The sequence below is a fragment of the Meles meles genome, chromosome 20, assembly GCF_922984935.1.
Source record: "Meles meles chromosome 20, mMelMel3.1 paternal haplotype, whole genome shotgun sequence".
NCBI classification, from domain to species: Eukaryota; Metazoa; Chordata; class Mammalia; order Carnivora; family Mustelidae; genus Meles; species Meles meles.
The window spans coordinates 52,450,291-52,469,256 of NC_060085.1; the positions used below are offsets into that span (position 1 = coordinate 52,450,291).

The window sequence follows — 18,966 nt, forward strand, 5'->3', positions numbered from 1 at the left end:
GACGGTGAGGGACAGGATTTGGCTCTGCGGGCGGGCAAGCTTGAGAAACCACCGGGCTCTGAGATCTGGCCGTGAGGCTGGGGCCCGAGGGCGCATTCTGCGACCGGTCCGCGAGGCGCGGGGATTGTACACCCTGGCGTGTCGAGCGCAGACATCCCCAGAGCAAAGGGCGAGAGCGGGCAGCGAGCCCAGCGCGCGCCAACCGCTGCGGCGCTTCGGCCCGCCCACCCACCACCATACCCTGTTCTCATTGGCACCTCTTACTTCTCCGCGGATTGGCTACCTCCGGATCCAATAAGCCAGGCCTGAGTCCTACTTCCGGGGAGAGTGAGGTCGGCCTTCTGAGAAGCCGGAAGAGTGCGTTTGCGCGCGCTTCCCACTGTGTTGCGGCTGCCTGGAGGACCTTGGTGCGCGCCAGGAGGGGGGGCGCCGGAGAGGATACGTAAGGAGGAAGGGCGGAGGGGTGGGGGTGGCTCCCTGGCGGACCGTAAGGGGCGGGGCCTACGGGGAGTGGAGGAATTAAAAGAAACTAGGCGGGCCTTAAGTAAACTTGGGAGCGTGGGCTTGGTGGGCGAGGTCTTAAGGAGCGTGTAGCCGGTGAGGGCGCGGTCTTTTGGCCGCAGGAGAGCTGGTACCGAGTGGGCGGGGCCATTGCAGCATGGGGCATCGAACTCTAGCTTCTTTCCCGGCACTGTGGGCCTCCATCCCCTGTCCACGCTCGGAGCTGCGCCTGGACCTGGTTCTGGCTTCCGGACAGTCTTTCCGGTGAGTGAGCTGACTCCTGAACCCTCGACACTGCAGGTCTGGAATGTAAAGGAATGTTGGGGGTGATGGAAGAAACCTCAGGGTACAAAAGAGGAAACTGAGGCACGGGTGGTGAGCCTGTTTACCTCCTTTCTAAAGTTTCTAAAAACTTTCAAAAACCAGTGTAGGGGCACCTGGGTGGCCGCCTCGGTTAAGTATCCGATTCTTGATCTCTGCTCAGGTCTTGATCTCAGGATCGTGAGTTCAAACCCCGCGCAGGGCTCCACCCTGGATATGGAGCCTAATTTAAAAAAAAAAAAAAAAAAAAAAGACAGTACAGTGTTGTGACGATCAAATGACGCTGCATTTCCTAAGTCAGTTTTGTGTATGAAGCTGTTGTAGAATGGGAGGGCCCCAAAGGGTGCAAGAAGGAAAATTGAGTACCGGGGCTGCTGTGTGCCTGGGGACTCAGGTGGAGGGAACAAAACCCGGCGCATTGGACTGGCGTGCTGGCGAACCAGGTATGGACACTGACTCAGACTGAGGAGCAGCTCTACTGTACTGTGTACCGAGGCGACAAGGGATGGGTTGGCAGGCCCACACCAGAAGAGCTAAAGACTGTGTACGAGTACTTCCAGCTGGATGTCAGCCTGGCTCAACTTTATCACCATTGGAGTTCCGTGGACCCCCACTTTCAAGAGGTGGCTCAGAAATTCCAAGGTGAGTTCAGTGTTGGAGTTCTTGTAATTTGGTTAAATTACAGTTTCACCATCTATAAAATGGGGATTATATTCACCTCATAGAATTTTACAAGGATTAAAGGAGCTAATATGTGTAAAGCTTTGCTTACAATAGTGCCTGACACATAGTAATTATTATTACTATTATTGTTCTGCTGCTTACCACAGTGTAGTGACAAGGATATTGAGCCAAATCCTGGCTGTGTGACCTGGGGCAGGTGACATCATTCATTCTGTAAATATTTACATAGCATCTGCTATGTGGCTGGGGATATAGCAGTGAACAAAACAGATGCAAATCCCCATCCTCATAGTATTTACATTGTAGCTTCTATATCTGTGGAATGTAATATTAGTCCAGACCTCACAGGTGCTGTGAGGAATGAGAGCTCTGGTGTTGCTCTAACAATGCTGTCCCTCATTCCCCTGGGATCCTTCTAGATCTTTGGTGCCTAGGATCAAAGGGTGGGAAGAGGCCGCTCCTGACAGCAGGTCTGTATCCTATCCTACCTTTCCTCAGGTGTGCGACTCCTGCAACAGGACCCCATCGAGTGCCTTTTCTCCTTCATCTGTTCCTCCAACAACAACATTGCTCGCATAACTGGCATGGTAGAACGACTCTGCGAGGCCTTTGGACCTCGGCTCATCCAGCTAGATGATGTCACCTACCATGGCTTCCCTAGCCTGCAGGCCCTGGCTGGTGAGTAGATGGGTCCCTGCCCTCAGACCCTCCAATAGCTTTCAGGGTCTCTTCAGTTCTCCCGTCGTCGCCATCTTCCATCTCAAAGCTTTCTGCCTTTTCAAACACTGTCCTCTTCCAGAACCACCTTGCCTAGTCTGATCCACTCCACCAAATCCTTCCCGTCTGTCCCTGAAATATCAACACCTCACTAGTCTTCGCTTTGTACCCCAGGGATTCAAAGCTTCATCAAAAAAACCCAAAAAATAAAAACCCCACAACTATATATAGTATACAGTACTTTGGCATTAAGAGCGCTCATTGTAGAGACAGACTGCCTAGGTCTGAATTCTGCCTTTGGCACTTGATGTTTAGCTGTATGATCTTGAGTGCATAATTCAGTCTTTCTTTTTTTTTTTTTTTTTTTTAAGATTTTATTTATTTGACAGATAGAGATCACAAGCAGGCAGAGAGGCAGGCAGAGAGAGAGAGGAGAAAGCAGGCTCCCTGCTGAGCAGAGAGCCCGATGTGGGACTCAATCCCAGGACCCTGAGATCATGCCTGAACTGAAGGCAGAGGCCCAACCCACTGAGCCACCCAGGCGCCCCTAATTCAGTCTTTCTATGTCAGTGTTTTCATCTGTGGAACAGGATAATAATGGCACCTACCTATCAGAGTTGCCACAAGAGTGAAGTAGAGAAATACACATACTGCACCTAGGTCAGTGTTTGACATAACAGGAATTGTGCAGAAAATCTAAGTTCCCATCTCTACAGTGAACCCAGCGATTTTGTCTCAGGTCTCAGTCTCCAGTTTAGTAGTCATAAGACCAAAAGCATTCATTTACCTATCCAAGCTTCTCTTGTTTGTAGGATGGGAATAAGAGTTTCTATCCAGAAGGGTTTGAGTGGTGAATAAAGCAGTCATGAGGCAGGGTGATCTAATGGTCTAAGAGTATGGGATTTGGTTTCCCAGACCTGGGTGCAAGATCCCATTTCCAGCATGTCCTTTTTTTTTTTTTTTTTTTTTTAAATTTATTTATTTGACAGACAGAGATCACAAGTAGGTGGAGAGGCAGGCAGAGAGAGAGGAGGAAGCAGGCTCCCCGCGGAGCAAAGAGCCCGATGCGGGGCTCGATCCCAGGACCCTGAGACCATGACCTGAGCCGAAGGCAGAGGCTTTAACCCACAAGCCACCCAGGCGTCCCCCAGCATGTCCTTTCTTGAGCCAGTTATTATCTAAATAAGAGTACTGTCATCAGGGTCCTTGAGAAAAGCATGATAAAGTACCTAAAGCACTTTGCCTGCACCTGATGCCCAGCACTTGATAATAGAAGCTATTGTTATCATGGTTATTATTTGAGATCATAGGTGTGAGTGCACTTTGGAAAGGTTAAAGAACTCACCTGGGGAGTTCCTCCACAGCAGCAAGTCCTTCTCAGTCCCTGCTCCAGTGCCCAACACTGGGTAGTAGGTGCTCAGAAAACATTTGTAGAGGGGCAGAACTCAGGCTTTAACCCTTACCTTTGTATAAGCAAGTGCCCTGGGGTCTCCCAAAGGGCGATGAGGTGGGAGAGAGGTGCTTAGGGAAAGCATTCCTCTGGGGCAGAGAGCTCAGACACTAGGTTGAAGACAGGAAGTATTTGAAGATGCCTGACCCCTACTCTCCCCAAACCCCAACAGGGCCAGAGGTGGAGGTGCAGCTCAAGAAGCTGGGCCTGGGATACCGTGCCCGCTATGTGAGTGCCAGTGCCCGGGCCATCCTAAAAGAACAGGGCGGGCTGCCCTGGCTGCAGCAGCTGCGCAAGGCCCCCTACGAGGAGACCCACAAGGCCCTCTGCACCTTGCCCGGGGTGGGCACCAAGGTGAGGTCCCAGGGGAATAGGAGCTACCCTCACCACCTATGCACAGAGTAGCAGGGAAGGAGACAAGGCAGGCCTCAGAGCTGGGTGCATGCAGAGCAAGAGGAGAAAGGATACACGCAGATGTTTTATGAGGGAAAATGCAAAGTGCAGAAGGAGTATAAAGGATGTGGTCCCTTGAGTGCTTTTTTTTTTTTAAAGGCTATTTGTTCAGGTGCCCATAAACACTACTCTATGTATGCAAAAATTTCCAGAAGGAACCACGGGAAACTTAATAGTGGTTATCTTTGGAAAGACAAATGGAAGGATGCTTCTCCTTTTCATGTTGTTCTTATCTTGAAATTATATGTACTTATAAAAGTTTTTGTTTAATATCAACAAGGTTTGCTAGCAGTAAGATGATTAGGGATTGAGCATTTATCGTTTTCTTCTTTATACTTCTCTGTAGTTTAGAAAAAATGGATTTTTGTTTTAAAAACTTTCTTTAATGGGCTCTGAACTTCAGCCTAACAGTAAATCTTGGCTCTGCCTCTACCTAGCCATGTAATCTTGGCCAAGTCATTTCACCTTTCTGAACCTCAGTTCTCATTTACAGAATGGGTAGAGTACTCCCTTCTTCCCAGGTTATGATGAGAAGCTGGCCCACATAGATGTTCATGCAGTAGAAATCTCATCATAGCTATTTTTAAAGTTATTACAAGAAGGTGTATGTTGATGGAGAATAGAAAATAATAGTAATCTCAGAGTGGAGAAGAAAACAGCCAGCTTTGGGACCAGAAGCAGACTGCTGGCTGGATCCTGCCCTTCCTCCTCTGTGGCTTACTCTTTTTCTTTCAAAGGTGGCTGATTGCATCTGCTTGATGGCCTTAGACAAGCCCCAGGCTGTGCCTGTAGATGTCCACATGTGGCAGATTGCCCAGCGTGACTATAGCTGGCACCCCACCACATCTCAGGCCAAGGGTCCAAGCCCCCAGGCTAACAAGGAACTGGGTAAGGAGAGAGGGGGATGCTGGAGCTGGTAGTGGGCTGAGGTGGTAGTAACGTTTCCCACCTCTCCATAAAATCGCTCTCCTGTGGATAGGGAATAGGAGGGCCAATTAATTTCACCTTATCACTTCTGGCCTAGGAAACTTTTTCCGGAGCCTGTGGGGACCTTATGCTGGCTGGGCCCAAGCAGTAAGTGTACTGTAGCTTCCTTTCCTCCTTCTCCTCTGGCCCAGACCCCTTAGGACTCTTCCCGACCCTCACCCAAGCCCTGACCAAGTCAATTCCTCCACCACCACCGCCATTCCAGGTGGTCCTACAGGACTCTTTACCCACCCCAGCCCTGACTCCAGTGGGCGCCCCTTGCCCTGACCCTGCTCCCCGTGAACTCTTATACCTCTCCACACTGCCCCCAGCCCCACCAGCCCTGACTCCATGTTCCCTGACCCCCCAGAGTGACCTCCCCGCTGCCCTCAGGTACTCTTCAGTGCTGACCTGCGCCAACCCCACCGAGCTCAGGAGCCACCAGCAAAGCGCAGAAGATCTACAGACCCAGAAGTCTAGGTGGGGGGCACTGGACAAGGGGGTTCCCAAGTAGCTTTCCCCACTGCTGTCCCCCATCCAGTCTTGCATTGGGAAGGGGGCTTCCTGCAACTACCTCAGGGGCCAGGTACTCTGAGATTCAGTAATTTGCACAGCAATGTGGGGTGGGGATTATTTGGAGAGACAGAGCTACCTACGTTTTTATTTCTTCCCTTTATTACAAGAAAGAACAATAAAATAGAAACATTTGTATGGAAAATGCAGTGGAGGAGTGATAGGGAAAGGGGTGGGGAGGTGGTGGGGCAGGGTAACTCTCCAATTCAGGGAGGGAAGGGGAGCAGGCTGCCCCAATGCCTCCCACACAAGGGGTTTGGACCCTGGATCTGGGGCCCTAGAGCTGTGGGGGCAATGTAGGGGACAGTTCCGGGCCTGGCTCCACGCAGCCATCTCGACAGCAGCAGCCAGCCGCAGGCCCTACATGGGGAGAAAGAACCGAGTTGGCCATAGCAGACCATCACTCCAGCCTGGCTGCCTCTTCATGGACCACTCACGCCCTTCCACAGAGGACAGGTCCTCACCCCCAGCTGCCGGTGTCAGCAGCTCCCCGTGGCTCGCTGTTGGTCCCTGCCCCTCCTGGCTGGTGCCCAGCTGGAGCTTCCTCATGTGCCGCACCACGGCCGTGGCATTGAATGCTTGCTGTGGGGAGAAGGAGGAGAAGGGACTTCTGAGAGTGGGATATCATGTGACAGGGTCTCGTGGTGGGATTCTTGCAGTGGTTTTGTTATTTTCATTCAGGGGTTACTGGTTGATCACCTAAAGCCCCTGAAACCTCTATAGGACTTTATTAAATGACACCCAGCCATATTATATATTTATACAGACATACGTGCATATATATAAAATGTGTATATGTGAACAAGTATAAATAACCCTGTATGTATAACTAATTTCTATTCACATCATTGCAAACACTTAATATAGTATTATGTGTCAGGCACTGCTCTAAGCACTTTATTTAGCAATTCATTTCATCTTCACAAAGGTCTCTGAGGTGAGCACTGTCAGTGTCACCATTCCTACAGGAGAAAACTGAGGCAGAGGGAGGTTGAATAACTTGCCCACATGTGTGTGTATCATTCTCCATTTAACATACCCACCAAGGTGTTCCGCACATCCCTCATATCACCATGTCCAAAACCAAAATCATCCCCTGCCAAGACAAGTGTATATGCCTGGGATCCCCGTCTCAGTGATAGTACCACCATTCCCCATTTCCCCAACTGAAATATTGGGCCAGCCCTTAACATCTCTCTCCGCCAACATCTCTCCTACCATCACTTCTTGTCAGTTCTATCTCCTAAAGAACTCCTGAGCCATCCCCTGTTCTCTGGTCCAAGCCCTCACCATCTCCTGCCCACATCTCTGCTGCGGCCTCCCAGCCATGAGTCCATGCCTCTCTCTGCACCCTAAGAGCCCTTTCTGGAAGGCAGGTTACTGCTGAAAATCCTTCTGGGGCTTCCCCAGTATCTTCAGGGCTGAGTCAGTTCTCTAGTGTGGCACTTGAGGCCTCTACCTGCATTTCCAACCTGGGCTCCTGCTCCCACAGCCCCTCGAGTCCATCAGGGACTACTGAACACTTGCACTTCCCTGAATGGCCACATTCTCTCTCTCTTGCCCCTCGCCCTCTGTATGCTAGTTCCCTCTGCCTCAGACATGATTCTGCTGTACCTGGCTAATTCCTACTCAGCTGTCGAGTCTGATAGGTCTGTCAGGCCATCAGCACCCCTACACCACTTCTAGGACCCCATAGATTGGAGCAGGTGTCCCTAAGAGTTATACTGTTCTCCCTCTAGACCTGGAGGTCAGGGCCTCTCACTGGGATAGAGTAGGTGTCAGGGAACATTGAATGAATGAGTGAATGAATGAGGTTCTTTAGTAAGCATCCCTGAGCAGTTACTATGTGCTTGACTTGATGCTAGGTGCTATGGGATCTGAGGTCTGGAGTAGGGTGGGGAGGAGGCCTGGGGAGGCTGGGAACCAGGATTAGGAACGTGCGCTCACCTTCCATTTGCTCTTGGCAAAGTTCTTCTTGATCTGCTCGCTCACCGACTGGTGAATATTCTTATCTAGAGCCGTATCTCCTGCAATCCTAGGATGGGGTGTGTGGAGGGTTGTCTGTGAAGGCAGAGGCAGCCTTGAGACCCTCAGACCCCACCCCAGCTTGCAGCTTGTGGGAGCTCTCACCATGGGTGCTGCAAGGCTTGTTCACAGGTGAACCTCTTTTCTGGATCTTTCTCCATCAAGTGTCGAATGAAGTCTTTGGCTGAGCCCGCAAGACAAGAGCAAAGACAAAAACAGCATGGTGGTGCCGGTGGACACCCCCAAGACAAAGCCCACCCCCTCAGGTCTGGCTTGGCATTTCAGCAAGACAAGAGGCCAGATCTGTCCATGCACCACCCGATCCCACCTGTATTCTTTCTCTAAGCCCCCCGCCCACCGCAGCCTTCCAGCTCTCTCCTTTTTCCCTTATGAAAAACTTGTTCTTAAAGAAGATTCTACTCAGTGTATTCACACTGATGTAGAAGTGACTGATCATGGCTTCACAGGTTTGCCTCCTAATTGGAGGCACAAAAGGACAGATGAAAACCTTTATGATGGTGTTTTAGGTGATAGGAAGTTAATGGATGAGTTATTTTCAAAAATGCTATTTTTGAGGGCTGAATGAACACATGCCTCCAAGCTTCTCAGGCCAGGGGCCAGGCAGAGGGAAGCACCTGGGGTCGGGTGTCTGATCTTAAAGACAGCTCTTAGTTTGGGGCTAAGGAATCTGACCACAGGCAGGCAGTGAAGAGACCCCAAAGCAGATGTGAAAGGCACCAGAGGTAGGGCCCAGGGGAAGAAGGCAAAGCCTCAAATACCAGAGTCAGAGATGTCGTCCCAGTAAGGAGAGTCAAACTCGTACTCGGCCTTCAAAATCTGTTCAAAGAGTTTGGCATCATTCTCGTCATAGAAGGGGGGGTAACCGCAGAGCCTGGGCAGGGAGAAACTTATCCTCATATCCACTTTCAGTGTACCCATTGGCTCCAGGATGGAGCTTTGGGGCAGTCTCGGGTCAGGCAGCACCCACAGGAAGGAGTTCCCCCTTTTACAAAGAGGGGAAATCTGCCCCTCTCTGATTTTTTTTCCTTCCTGTCCAGCCTGTTTCTTAATTTGCTACCATCTTGCCTTCCTCAGGGCCTTTACACTTGCTGTTCCTTCTGCCTAAACCATTCTTCCCCCACACCTCAAATGTCTGGCTCCCTCACTTCATTTAGAAGGCTATTCAATGTCACCTAAGAAAGGATTTTCCTGACCTCCTCATCTAAAATGGCATCCATCCCCTTCTGCCTACCCTGCATGATTTTTCTTCATAGTTGTTTACTACCTGGCATTATTTTATGGATTTATTTACTTGTTTATTATCTATTTCCCCTACTAGAGTTTTTGCTCCCTCAGGGCAGGCATTTTGTTTTGTTCTCTGCTAAATCCCCAGTGCTTAGCATAGTGCCAGAAACATGGCATGTATTGAATGAAGTAATCTTACTCATTAGTTGGTAGATATAAACATGGATGGCAGGAAGGAAGAAATAGCAGAGAGGAGGAAGAGAGCAAAGTAGGGGAGAGGAGAACGCTGGAGCCACATGCCCCAAGGGCCAAGCCCCCACTCACAGAATGTAGGCGATGACCCCAATGGACCAGCAATCCACGGCCTTGCTGTAGGGCTTCTGGGCCAGGACCTCAGGGGCTATGGAGGGAAAGGGACATGGTGGTGACAAATCTCTGCCCCGCAGCTCCCAATTCCTCCCCTACCCATGGCCCCAGCCCAGGATGCTCCATACCCACGTATCCTGGGGTTCCACAGGCTGTGGAGAGCACACTGCCAGGGTCCTCCATCTTGGAGAGACCGAAATCGGAGATCATGATCTTGGAGTCTTCATCCAGGCTGTAGTACAACAGATTCTCTGGCTTGGAAGGGGGAGGGAAAGGAAGAGGCAGAGATAGCCAAAGGCTGGCAGAACCTTCTGCCCCCCCAAGCACCACCTCTCAGAAACTGAGCCTCACAAAAGCCCCTGGGCCTCACGGCTGCCATCTTGGTTGAAGGCACATGAAACTCAAGGAAGTTCTTAAGGAGGTTAAAAGTACCAGAAAGGACAAGGGCCTTGGGAATGTCAGAGGGAATTTTCTATAAACTTCACGTTTATATTGTGAAGCCCTAAAGAATTTTTGAGCACCTACTCTGTTCCAGATCCTGTGCTAATGCTTGATTTCATTTTATCCTTACCACATGCCTGTCAGGCCAGTCTGAAAAATCCCACTTTATAGATGAGAAAACTGATGGCTTGAGAGGCAAAGTGACTTACTTGCCTGAGAACCTAGGGACAGAATTCAAGCCCAGATCTGTCTCACCCCAGTGCTTTTCTAGACCGAAGGAGTTGTAGTACAAAATGTGAATCCATCATAGTCTCTGAGGTATAGGATTTCAGGGGTTTCTGGCTTCCTTCTTCATGTTTTGCTGTCCCCTCCAAGTTTTCCACAAAGAGCAAGGGGGCTTTTATTATGAGAAAAAGACCTAGATGTTTATGGATTAAATACCAGCACCATTCACCTCTGTATCCATTTGAGTGTCCAGACTGGAAGGGGAGGAGGCAGTTTAGGGTTTACTGGGTATATTTTGCAGATGGGAGGCCAGAGCTCGGGGAAGGGCTAAGAGTTGCCCCAGGCTGTACGGTGAGGGGTTTGTAGAGGCCCCACCTGGCACCGCAGCTCACCACACACCCTCCCAGCCCACCTTGAGGTCTCGGTGTACAATGCCCAGATCATGTAGGTACTTGACGGCGTCCAGCACCTGGAAGATGAGGCGGCTGGCGTCCCGCTCTGTGTAGAAGCCTTTCTCCACAATGCGGTCAAACAGCTCCCCGCCGGACACCCTGCAGCCAGGGGACAGGGCAGTCTGGCCACAGAGGCTAGGGAGGGGCAGCAGGGAGAGGTGTGAGCAAGGGGTGAAGCCACTCACAGCTGCATGATGAGGTAGAGGTGACCTCCACTCTCATAGATGTCATTCAGGGCTACAATGTTGGGGTGCTTGATCCTGAAAGGAGAAATGAGATAGTTCAGAGCTGAGGACAGCTCAGCGACTTTCCTCCCCTCACCTTGAAGAATCACCACTGCGGAGCTGGGCAGGACAAACCAGAGTTCTGGGTCCCAAAAGGAAAAGCCGATTTACCACAATTTATTGTGATAGAATGGAAGGTAGGCGAGCACAGAGATAAACAAACAATGGGCCCTGACCTTGGACCCATCAGGTTGGGTCTCACCTGCCTCTAGTGCATGCTGTTTGGGGACAAATCTTTTTACCTCTCAGCACTGTTCAATACACAATTTTAAAATGTTTTTGTGTTTATAAGTCTGTCAGCCTCTGCCACCAGAACACCAGCTCTGGGAAACCAGGGGCTTTATCTTACCATTGTTCCTGCCACACCTGGTGTAGAGTAAGTGCTCACTTATTCACTGAATATTAAGCCTCAGGTTCCTCATCTCTAATATGAAGCCAATGATCACAAAGAGTTGGGCTAAGGATCACATGAAAAAATACAAGAAAGAATCTCGGCACAATGCCTGGTACATGGTGAATGCCTGGTAAATGAACCAATGATGGTGACTGAGCTTGACAGAAGCCATGGCTCTGCCACAAAGTTGCTGTGTGACCTTGGGCAAATCCCTTACCCTCTCTGGGCCTCAGTCACCCTCCCCCACCCAGTAGTGGAACTGATCATTTCATCCCTGCCCACCGTGGTTGGAAAGCTCAGGGGAGAGGATGGAAGTGAAGATTCTCTATAAGCTTTCCAGTGAGGGCAGCAGGTTTCACATCAGGGTGAGCAAATCATAGACCAGTTGGTTATTTAGTCAGGGGGTCGTGAGACAGGCATTTTTAAACTTCCGGAGTGGCTTTAATATATGGGGGGAACTAGAGGTAGGTCTATGATAGCATCAGTTGAAATATGTTGTTTCAAGCCACATTCAAGGACTGGCTTTTAGATCTGACTGAACAGATTAAGCCACTCTAAATAAGCTGTGGCATTTCAGTCACATTTGTCACGTTAGCCGCTGCACCAGACATATGAAATAAAGGAACCTCTAATGCTCCCTATGGCCCTACCAAGTGGAGATTATCCCATTTTATAAATGAGCAATTTGAGGCTCACAGGTTAGACGATTTGCCCAAAGCAGAGGTAGGAAGAGAATGGGAGGAGTCAAGGCAGGGTCAACCTAGGCAGAAATCCTGTGGCCCACGCACTTGTGCAGGACAGCGATCTCATTCTCCATGCTGCCCTCCTTGCCCTCCAGAGCCTTCTTGGCGATGCATTTGATGGCCACCAGCTTGTGTGTTCTCTTATCTTCTGCCAGGATTACTTCTGAGAAGGCCCCCCTGCAGAGAGAGGGTACTGATGAGCTGGGGAACTAGAACCTTAAGTTCCCTTCAGCCCCTCCTCCATACCTCTATGGGTTAGGTGACCACCTGTGAACAGAAGGATGTGGGACAAACCTCCCTCCATCACTCTTCCACCACCTGGTCTGTGTGGTGGTCATATGACCCAGGTCTGGCCAATCAGTGTAGTCTATCCCTGGCCACAGTAACTGGGTCATGTGGTGCAAGCCAGGTGCCTGGCACTTTGAGAATGAGCTGCTCTTTCCTGCCAAGCTGGCAAGATGCGAGCCTAGAGCTAATGGTGGTTATCTTTGCCACTGCTTGAGAAGAGCCTGCTTGAGAATGAAGGTAACACAATGGAAATCAGAGCTAAGAAACTCCTGATGACAATTTCCTGATAACATCATGTGAGTCTCTGGATCCAGCCATGCCTGACATTTATGCCCTCAGCTTTTTGATTTATACATAATTGATTCATTTCTTTTTCTGCTACAGTCAACTTGAGTCATGGTTTATTAACACCTTTTATAACCTTGAAGAACCATCAGCATCACTTGGGAACTTTTTAGAAGTGCAGAACCTCAGGCCTCAACCCCAGACCCACTAAATCAGAATCTGCATTTTAACAAGATCTTCAGATAATCTGTACCATCACTGAAATTTGAGAAGCAGTATTTTACGACAAGCTCTTAGAAAAGAACAAACTCATTTGCATTAGAGCACTGATAAGGAGGATTTATTGGAGTATTTTTCCTAGGACTTTGTGCTTTCTCTAGGATAAGAGGAAGTCATAGGTCAAAAGCCTCTCTCGTGGTGAAATCTTAATAATCAGAATAACTAGTGACTGTGGGGGTGCCTGTGTGGTTCAGTTGGCTGGGCATCGGGTTGTGGTCTCAATTTCCTGGGGTCGAGCCCTGTGTCAGGCTCCCTGCTCCATGGGGAGCCTACTTCTCCCCACGCCTCTCCCCCAGTTTGTGCTCTCTCTCTCAAATAAATAAATAAAATCTTTAAAAAAAACCCAAAAACCTAGTGCCTGTGGTAGCCTTATTGCTGGTTTCCAGTCTTGTCCTTCTCCAATTTATCCTGCATGCTTTGACCAGAGTAACCATCCTGAATTGCAAGCCTGTGAAAATGTCTTAAATGCCTTCCTATGGCTCATGAGATAAAGTTGAGCCTCCATAGCTTGGCTTTCAAGGCTTTACCTGACCTGTGCTCTCTTCTCAGCCTCTTCTTCCACTCTTCCCCCAGCATCTGATTATAAGTTGTATCATTCTTAACCTCTTTCTGCACATAGCCCGCTTCTCAGCCTTTGCCTATGCTCTTCCTTCTGCCTGGAATGCTCTTTTCCCTCTCTGACAAGTGCATTTCTGCTTATCCTTCAGTCCCTAACTTGAATACCCGCTTCTCCAGAAAGGTTTCCCCAAGCAGAAGCCAGCATTCTGGGCTCTACAAAGTCCTCAGTCCTGACTCTAATGGAAGTGTACCCTACACCCTGCTGTCATTTCCCCTGGGTGTGTTTCCCTCACATGTTTAGGATCAACTTGAGGGGCAAAGATCAGGTTTGAGTTATTTCTGGGTTCCCACCACTGAGAAGAGAGCCATGCCCCGCATCAGTTCCTAAACCTAGGCCAAAACCCCCAGTTCTTGGCCAAAAGAGCCCCTTCATTCTCCCCTACTTTGTTCTCTTCACAGGAACCCAGAGCTGCCGCCAAGAGCAGAGTCTGTTCCACTCACTGTTGGCCAGAAGTGAAAAGATGGGCCAGACTGGGCCATGGCAAGTCTGCCACCAGGCTGGAACTCTAGGAAACAGGAAGCAGTGATCAACTGACCAGAGGAAGTACCACCCTGGATTCAGCTTCCCCAGCCAGTCCCAAGAGTAAGGACCTTCCCAACCCACACCCCAGCTCAGGGACGGCCTCCCCATCCACCCTCTGCTCCACCACCACGTGCCCAGAGACTTACGTTCCCAGAACATCACGGAAGTCGTAAATGTCCCTAATGTCCTCCACCTGCTTCCAGCTGGGGCCGTCCACTGCCCCCGGCATGGCCCACTGCCCCCTGGCCACAGCCAGGGCTCCTAAGAAGGGGAATGGAGGGAAAAGACTCAGTAGGGCCCAGCCTTCTGTGTTGGAACTTGGGGAACTGAGGCCCCATTCGGTCATTCAGCCTGCATTTATTCATTTCTTGGTTCATTCATTTGACAAAGTTATTCAGCAAATTCATTAATTCACCAGTCATTTGTTCCTCCCAAAGTCCTCATGCCTAGGGGAAAATCCTTCAAGGTGGCAGCAGAAGTCTTTCTTCAACAAAGTCATTCATTCATTCATCTGTTCAGCCTGCCTCCCAGTTTCTCCGTCTCCAAATTCAAACACTCAGGCTGACACTGACTCCCAGGAGGACAGCAGAGAAGACCCCAGAGCAGACTGTAGAAGCACATGGTCCTGGAGGGTCTCCCTATCCCCAGAACCAGCAATGTCTCAGCCCCACCTTGGGAATTGCTGGGGTGTCTCCTCTCCTTCCTCTTTCTTCTCCCACCCAGCCTCTCGGAAATCAGGTTTCCGGCAGCCTGGGCTTCCAGCAATATCTCAGCCACGTTTTTAAATAGCTCCTTCTGCACTGTTACCACGGCAACAGCAGCCACAGCTGGAGCTCCCCAGGCCTCCTATTACCCCCTCTTCCTCCTGGCTCCCTGTTTGGGTCCCAGAAGCCTGAGAAATTGTACCACAGAGCCTGTCCCCTCCTGGCTTTTTCTCATCCTGATCCAGCCTGTACCTTTCTCCACTGAGACCTCTGTCAGCAGGAGGGTGGGCTTTCTCTCCCCATTTATCAGATGGACAATGGAGAGACTGAGGTTAGTGATGGATAGGACTGGGTCCATCTTTGCCCAAATGTTGATTGTGGGGGGTCCAACTAAGCTAGCTGAAGACAAAGGATTTTGATGAGTCCCCTCTCAGCTTGTCTTTCCAACAGGCAGTCAGACGGGCCCATTCAGAGCCCACCATGCTGTGTGGCCTCAAGGAAGGCACCTTCCCTTTCTGTTTCTTCTGAGGAAGGATGAGAGATGGTGTCCTGACTAGAGTCCCTGGTGTGAGATCCCACTCCTTGGATTGGACCTGGTTCCCAGGAGGGGCCTGACCACCCATCCCAGAGGCAGAAACTTCTAGGAAAGAAGACATGATGGTAGTTCTAGAGGCAGAGTTTTAAACCCCACCTGGAGGCTTGGCAAATAAAGCCCTTGCAGGTCCACAGACACACCCAGACATACCAACCTCCACCCTACCTCCGAACCAAAATACCTGCCCCCAGATTCAGTATATTCCATACCCAGATACCCCAACACCTGATCATACATGTACACCCAGACATCAGCATACATGTCCCCACACACACTCCCCCACACAGCCTCACAGCCAAACATCCCTCCCACAGTTCCCTCTTACACCCCTCCAAAACACACATCTGCATGCACACGCACATTCCTCACCTATGTACCGGACATCCCAGATTCACTCATACCCTTCATCCTGTTTCCGTATACCCTAGAAACTCCTGTGCTCCAAACCGTACCCCAACTCCTTACACACCTAACTTCGGACACCCTCAATACACAATCATATAGCCTCAACTCTTACTACCCTTGAGCCAGATACCAGCATGCCCAACACCTGGACACACATTTACAACAAAAACACTGACTCCCAGACACCCCCACCCATAAAGATGCCCTTACACTGCAACTCCATATCTGATCCGCATGCCTGTGCTAAGACATTAAAAAAACCCAACACAGCCCCCACACATCTCTAGCTCCGAACGCCAAGTCCGTCCATATTCAGGCCCAGCCGAGCACAGGCGTGGGTGTGTATGTGTGCGCGCTCACACGCGCGCACGCACACACACACACACACCCTTCCCACCTTCCTCTAGTACCCTCTGGGTTCCCCACAGTCGCTTGGCACCTGCTGGGTCTCGGGTCAAGGCTGGAAAGAAAGGCCCTCTCCTGCCCTGCCCATGCAGAGTCCAGCACGTCCGGGCACCCACTCGCATCCTTGGGGGAAGGTATCTAACGACTGAGGGGATCTGGCCACCCCTCCCCGGCGCCCGGGAGCATCGTTGGGGCGGCCCCTGGGCCGTACCTGCGGCTGCCCCGCCGCGGGGCTGGCTGGGAAGCCCGAGGTGTCTGGCGCCGAGCTCTGGCTGCGGGTTGCCGACCGCCGCCGCGCCGCTCCTGACTCGCCAGCTCGCCCGCTCTCTCGCTGGGGTTCGGCTCGGGCTCTGCTGGCCCCCTCCGCCCGCCTGCGGCTCTGATGTCAGTGGAGGAGGAGCCTGCGGCGGACGGACTGGGGCCAGGGAGGCTCCGCCGCCCTCCCGGGCTGGGGAAGGGGCGCGGTGGTTGAGGAGGAACCCCGTAGTTCAGGTCAGGTCCTCTTCTGGACTCTTCCCTCCCCTCCTCTCTCCTGGGGTCCCCATTTCACAGAGGGGCAATTGAAGCCCTGAGAGATGAAGGATTCAAAATTAGCAAGTGGTCAGAGGCCAAATCGAATTCGAGTCCAGGTTTGTGTGATGTCAGAGTCTGGCCGGTTCCACCCAGTCATCTTTGGGAGTTTCAGACCAGTTCTGGGAGCTCCCTTGGGAATCTTGGGCTCTTTCTCCCTATTCCCACTCACACCCCCCCCCCCCCCTTTCCCTCACTGCCCAGAAGGGAATTAGGCCCTCAAAAGGGCTCAGGAGACTGATGGGGGCGGGGGGGGGCGGGGATGAAGGGATAGAGAAAGGGCAAAGCAAGAGTAGATATTGAAGATAATGGAGGCAGTTATAGGGAGGTGGCCCCAGTTGACAGGCAGGAAAACAGACCCGGTGTCCCCTGCACCTGCCCTTCAAAATAGGTGTGGTGCCCCGAGGGACTGGGACGGGGAGGGGAAGGGAGGAGTGGGAGTTAAATCGGGATCCGGAAGGAAGCAGCCAAAGAAGACCAAAGTGCCACGTGACTGGGCGGGTGCCAGGGACTGATGGCAAGGGGCCAGGTTTGGGGTGAGGGGGGAGAACAAACTGCTCCTGGGGTGCAGGCAGGGGGCCAAGGGACCTGACCGAGGACCTCTTGCGCAAGCCTTTCCTTGGGAAGAAATTTGACGCAGGGGAAGAGGGGGAGCAACTCAAAGGAAGTGCAGTTGGGCTGGACTGTGTGGCCAGTCAGAGGAGGCACATTGCTGTAACCCGCACTCCACCTCCATCACTTCCCACTGTCCAAATTTCTGCATTTTTCAGAGGGACATGGGAAAAGAACAGTGCTTACCCTAACTCAATTTCCATTGGCTTTTTACCTCTTTTATCCTTGGGACTAGATCCCAACGGGTGGTGGTTGTATTATGCCCATTTTACAGAGAGAAGGTGATGGCTGAGGTTCCTAGAAAGGCTTTAAAGGCTGACTTACCTGAGTCACACTTCACCTCTCTAAGACTCAGTTTTTTCCGCTGGAATATAGGAATATTGATAACCAACTCAGAATTCTCCTGAGAATTCTATGAGAGAATGGATGTGAAGTGTCTGGAATATTGTAGGGGTTCAAATATGAGAGCTAGACTTAGTGTAAACTGAGTCTCTGAGAAGGGGCCTGATTTGTCCAGAGGCAAGGGACTAAGAGGAAATTTCCCTCCCCTGAATCTCAGTATCCCAGACTTCCTACTTCATGGAAAATCATATTTCCTGCCCAGGCTGAGCCCCTACTCTCCCCAGTACCAACCCAGTGAGCTAGAATTGTTTCACCACAAATTCCTGTCTATCTCATTGACAACATTCCTGAGGTGATAAAGTGGGGTCTGTCCTGAGGACTCGTACAACTGTTAGGCTGTGTTCTACATTTTCCCTGCTTTTGATCATGTCCGGGCACTTACACTTTCTTTTTCAAACAAACAAATTCTCTGTCTCTTTAAAAGAATATTTCTACTAAACCAATAATTACATCCCATACTAAAAATACACAAAGACCATCCTTGTCACTAATCAGATTCTTTCACTTGCCAGATAACAGAACCCCAACCAAAGCCAGCTCCATCAACAGCTGATTGCAAGACGGAAGGAAGAACACCATGGATCAGGATCTTGGCATAGGATTTGCTTTCTTGCATCTCTCCTTGTCTCGATATCTCTACATTGGCCTCCCTTCCACTGCAGGGTGATCACTCTGCCTGGCAGAAACCATGGTGTGAGGCAGACCCAGCTTTCCAAATGAACCCAGCAGGAGAGCTATACCCAGTTTCATGTATCAGTCTCAGGGAAGGACTCTGATGAGTTGTGCTAGAGTAACATGCCTACTGCTTGGCCCCAAATAAACTATTGCCAAGGAAATGAGATACTATATCAGGCAAATGTACTGCCATGGGCAGCCACGCTGTGGGATGAAGAAAGATTATCTTGCCAAAAGGAAATAAGGGTGCTGGGCACCCTTTGAATAACAAATCCATCCCAGCCCTGCTCCCATCAACTGGAAATAACCAGTATTAGTATTTTTTTTTCTTTTTTTAAAATATTTTATTTATTTATTTGACACACAGAGAGAGAGAGATCACAAGTAGAGAGGCTGGCAGAGAGAGAGGAGGAAGCAGGCTCCTCACGGAGCAGAGAGCCCGACGCGGGGCTCGATCCCAGGACCCTGAGACCATGACCCGAGCCGAAGGCAGAGGCTTTAACCCACTGAGCCACCCAGGCGCCCCACCAGTATTAGTATTTTTGGTACATATTTCTCCAGACTTTTTGGGACACATATACATTTCTCCAGACTTTTTGGGACACATATACACTATATTTCCTATAGGAGTACCCACTCCCAATGAGCATATTTTAAGGTACTAAAACAAAAAGTCAAGGAAAGTCAAATGTATGAAGGAAAAAAGAAATAATTCTCTTCTCCCCATTGTTATTAAAAAGATGACAAACAGCTCAGACATCTCCA

General features: G+C 50.5%; 2 protein-coding genes across 7 annotated transcripts; one reads left to right on the plus strand and one right to left on the minus strand.

The window, feature by feature from the left end:
* The first annotated feature begins 486 nt into the window (after positions 1-486).
* Positions 487-18,458, plus strand: OGG1 (8-oxoguanine DNA glycosylase). Of its 6 annotated transcripts, none has more exons than XM_045990132.1 (7): positions 487-765; positions 1,217-1,464; positions 2,005-2,184; positions 3,846-4,027; positions 4,864-5,014; positions 5,151-5,200; positions 7,315-7,592. In XM_045990132.1, the coding sequence occupies exons 1-7, from the start codon at positions 659-661 to the stop codon at positions 7,402-7,404; spliced, it is 1,008 nt and encodes a 335-aa protein (XP_045846088.1). In that variant the 5' UTR covers positions 487-658; the 3' UTR covers positions 7,405-7,592. The 6 variants fall into 6 exon arrangements, 5 of the variants coding, with proteins under 5 accessions (XP_045846088.1, XP_045846083.1, XP_045846085.1 ...); XM_045990127.1 differs by lacking the exon at positions 7,315-7,592 and adding an exon at positions 5,463-5,697; XM_045990128.1 differs by lacking the exon at positions 7,315-7,592 and adding an exon at positions 5,486-5,727 and having other exon boundaries at positions 490-765.
* CAMK1 (calcium/calmodulin dependent protein kinase I) lies at positions 5,746-16,656 on the minus strand. Its single transcript, XM_045990126.1, has 12 exons — positions 16,154-16,656; positions 13,980-14,094; positions 11,886-12,017; positions 10,605-10,679; positions 10,380-10,518; positions 9,430-9,556; positions 9,260-9,335; positions 8,470-8,582; positions 7,796-7,874; positions 7,613-7,700; positions 6,130-6,247; positions 5,746-6,025 (listed from the first exon to the last, which is right to left on the minus strand). Exons 2-12 carry the CDS (start codon positions 14,060-14,062, stop codon positions 5,943-5,945), a joined length of 1,113 nt encoding a protein of 370 aa, XP_045846082.1. The 5' UTR covers positions 14,063-14,094; positions 16,154-16,656; the 3' UTR covers positions 5,746-5,942.
* Positions 18,459-18,966: the final 508 nt, after the last annotated feature.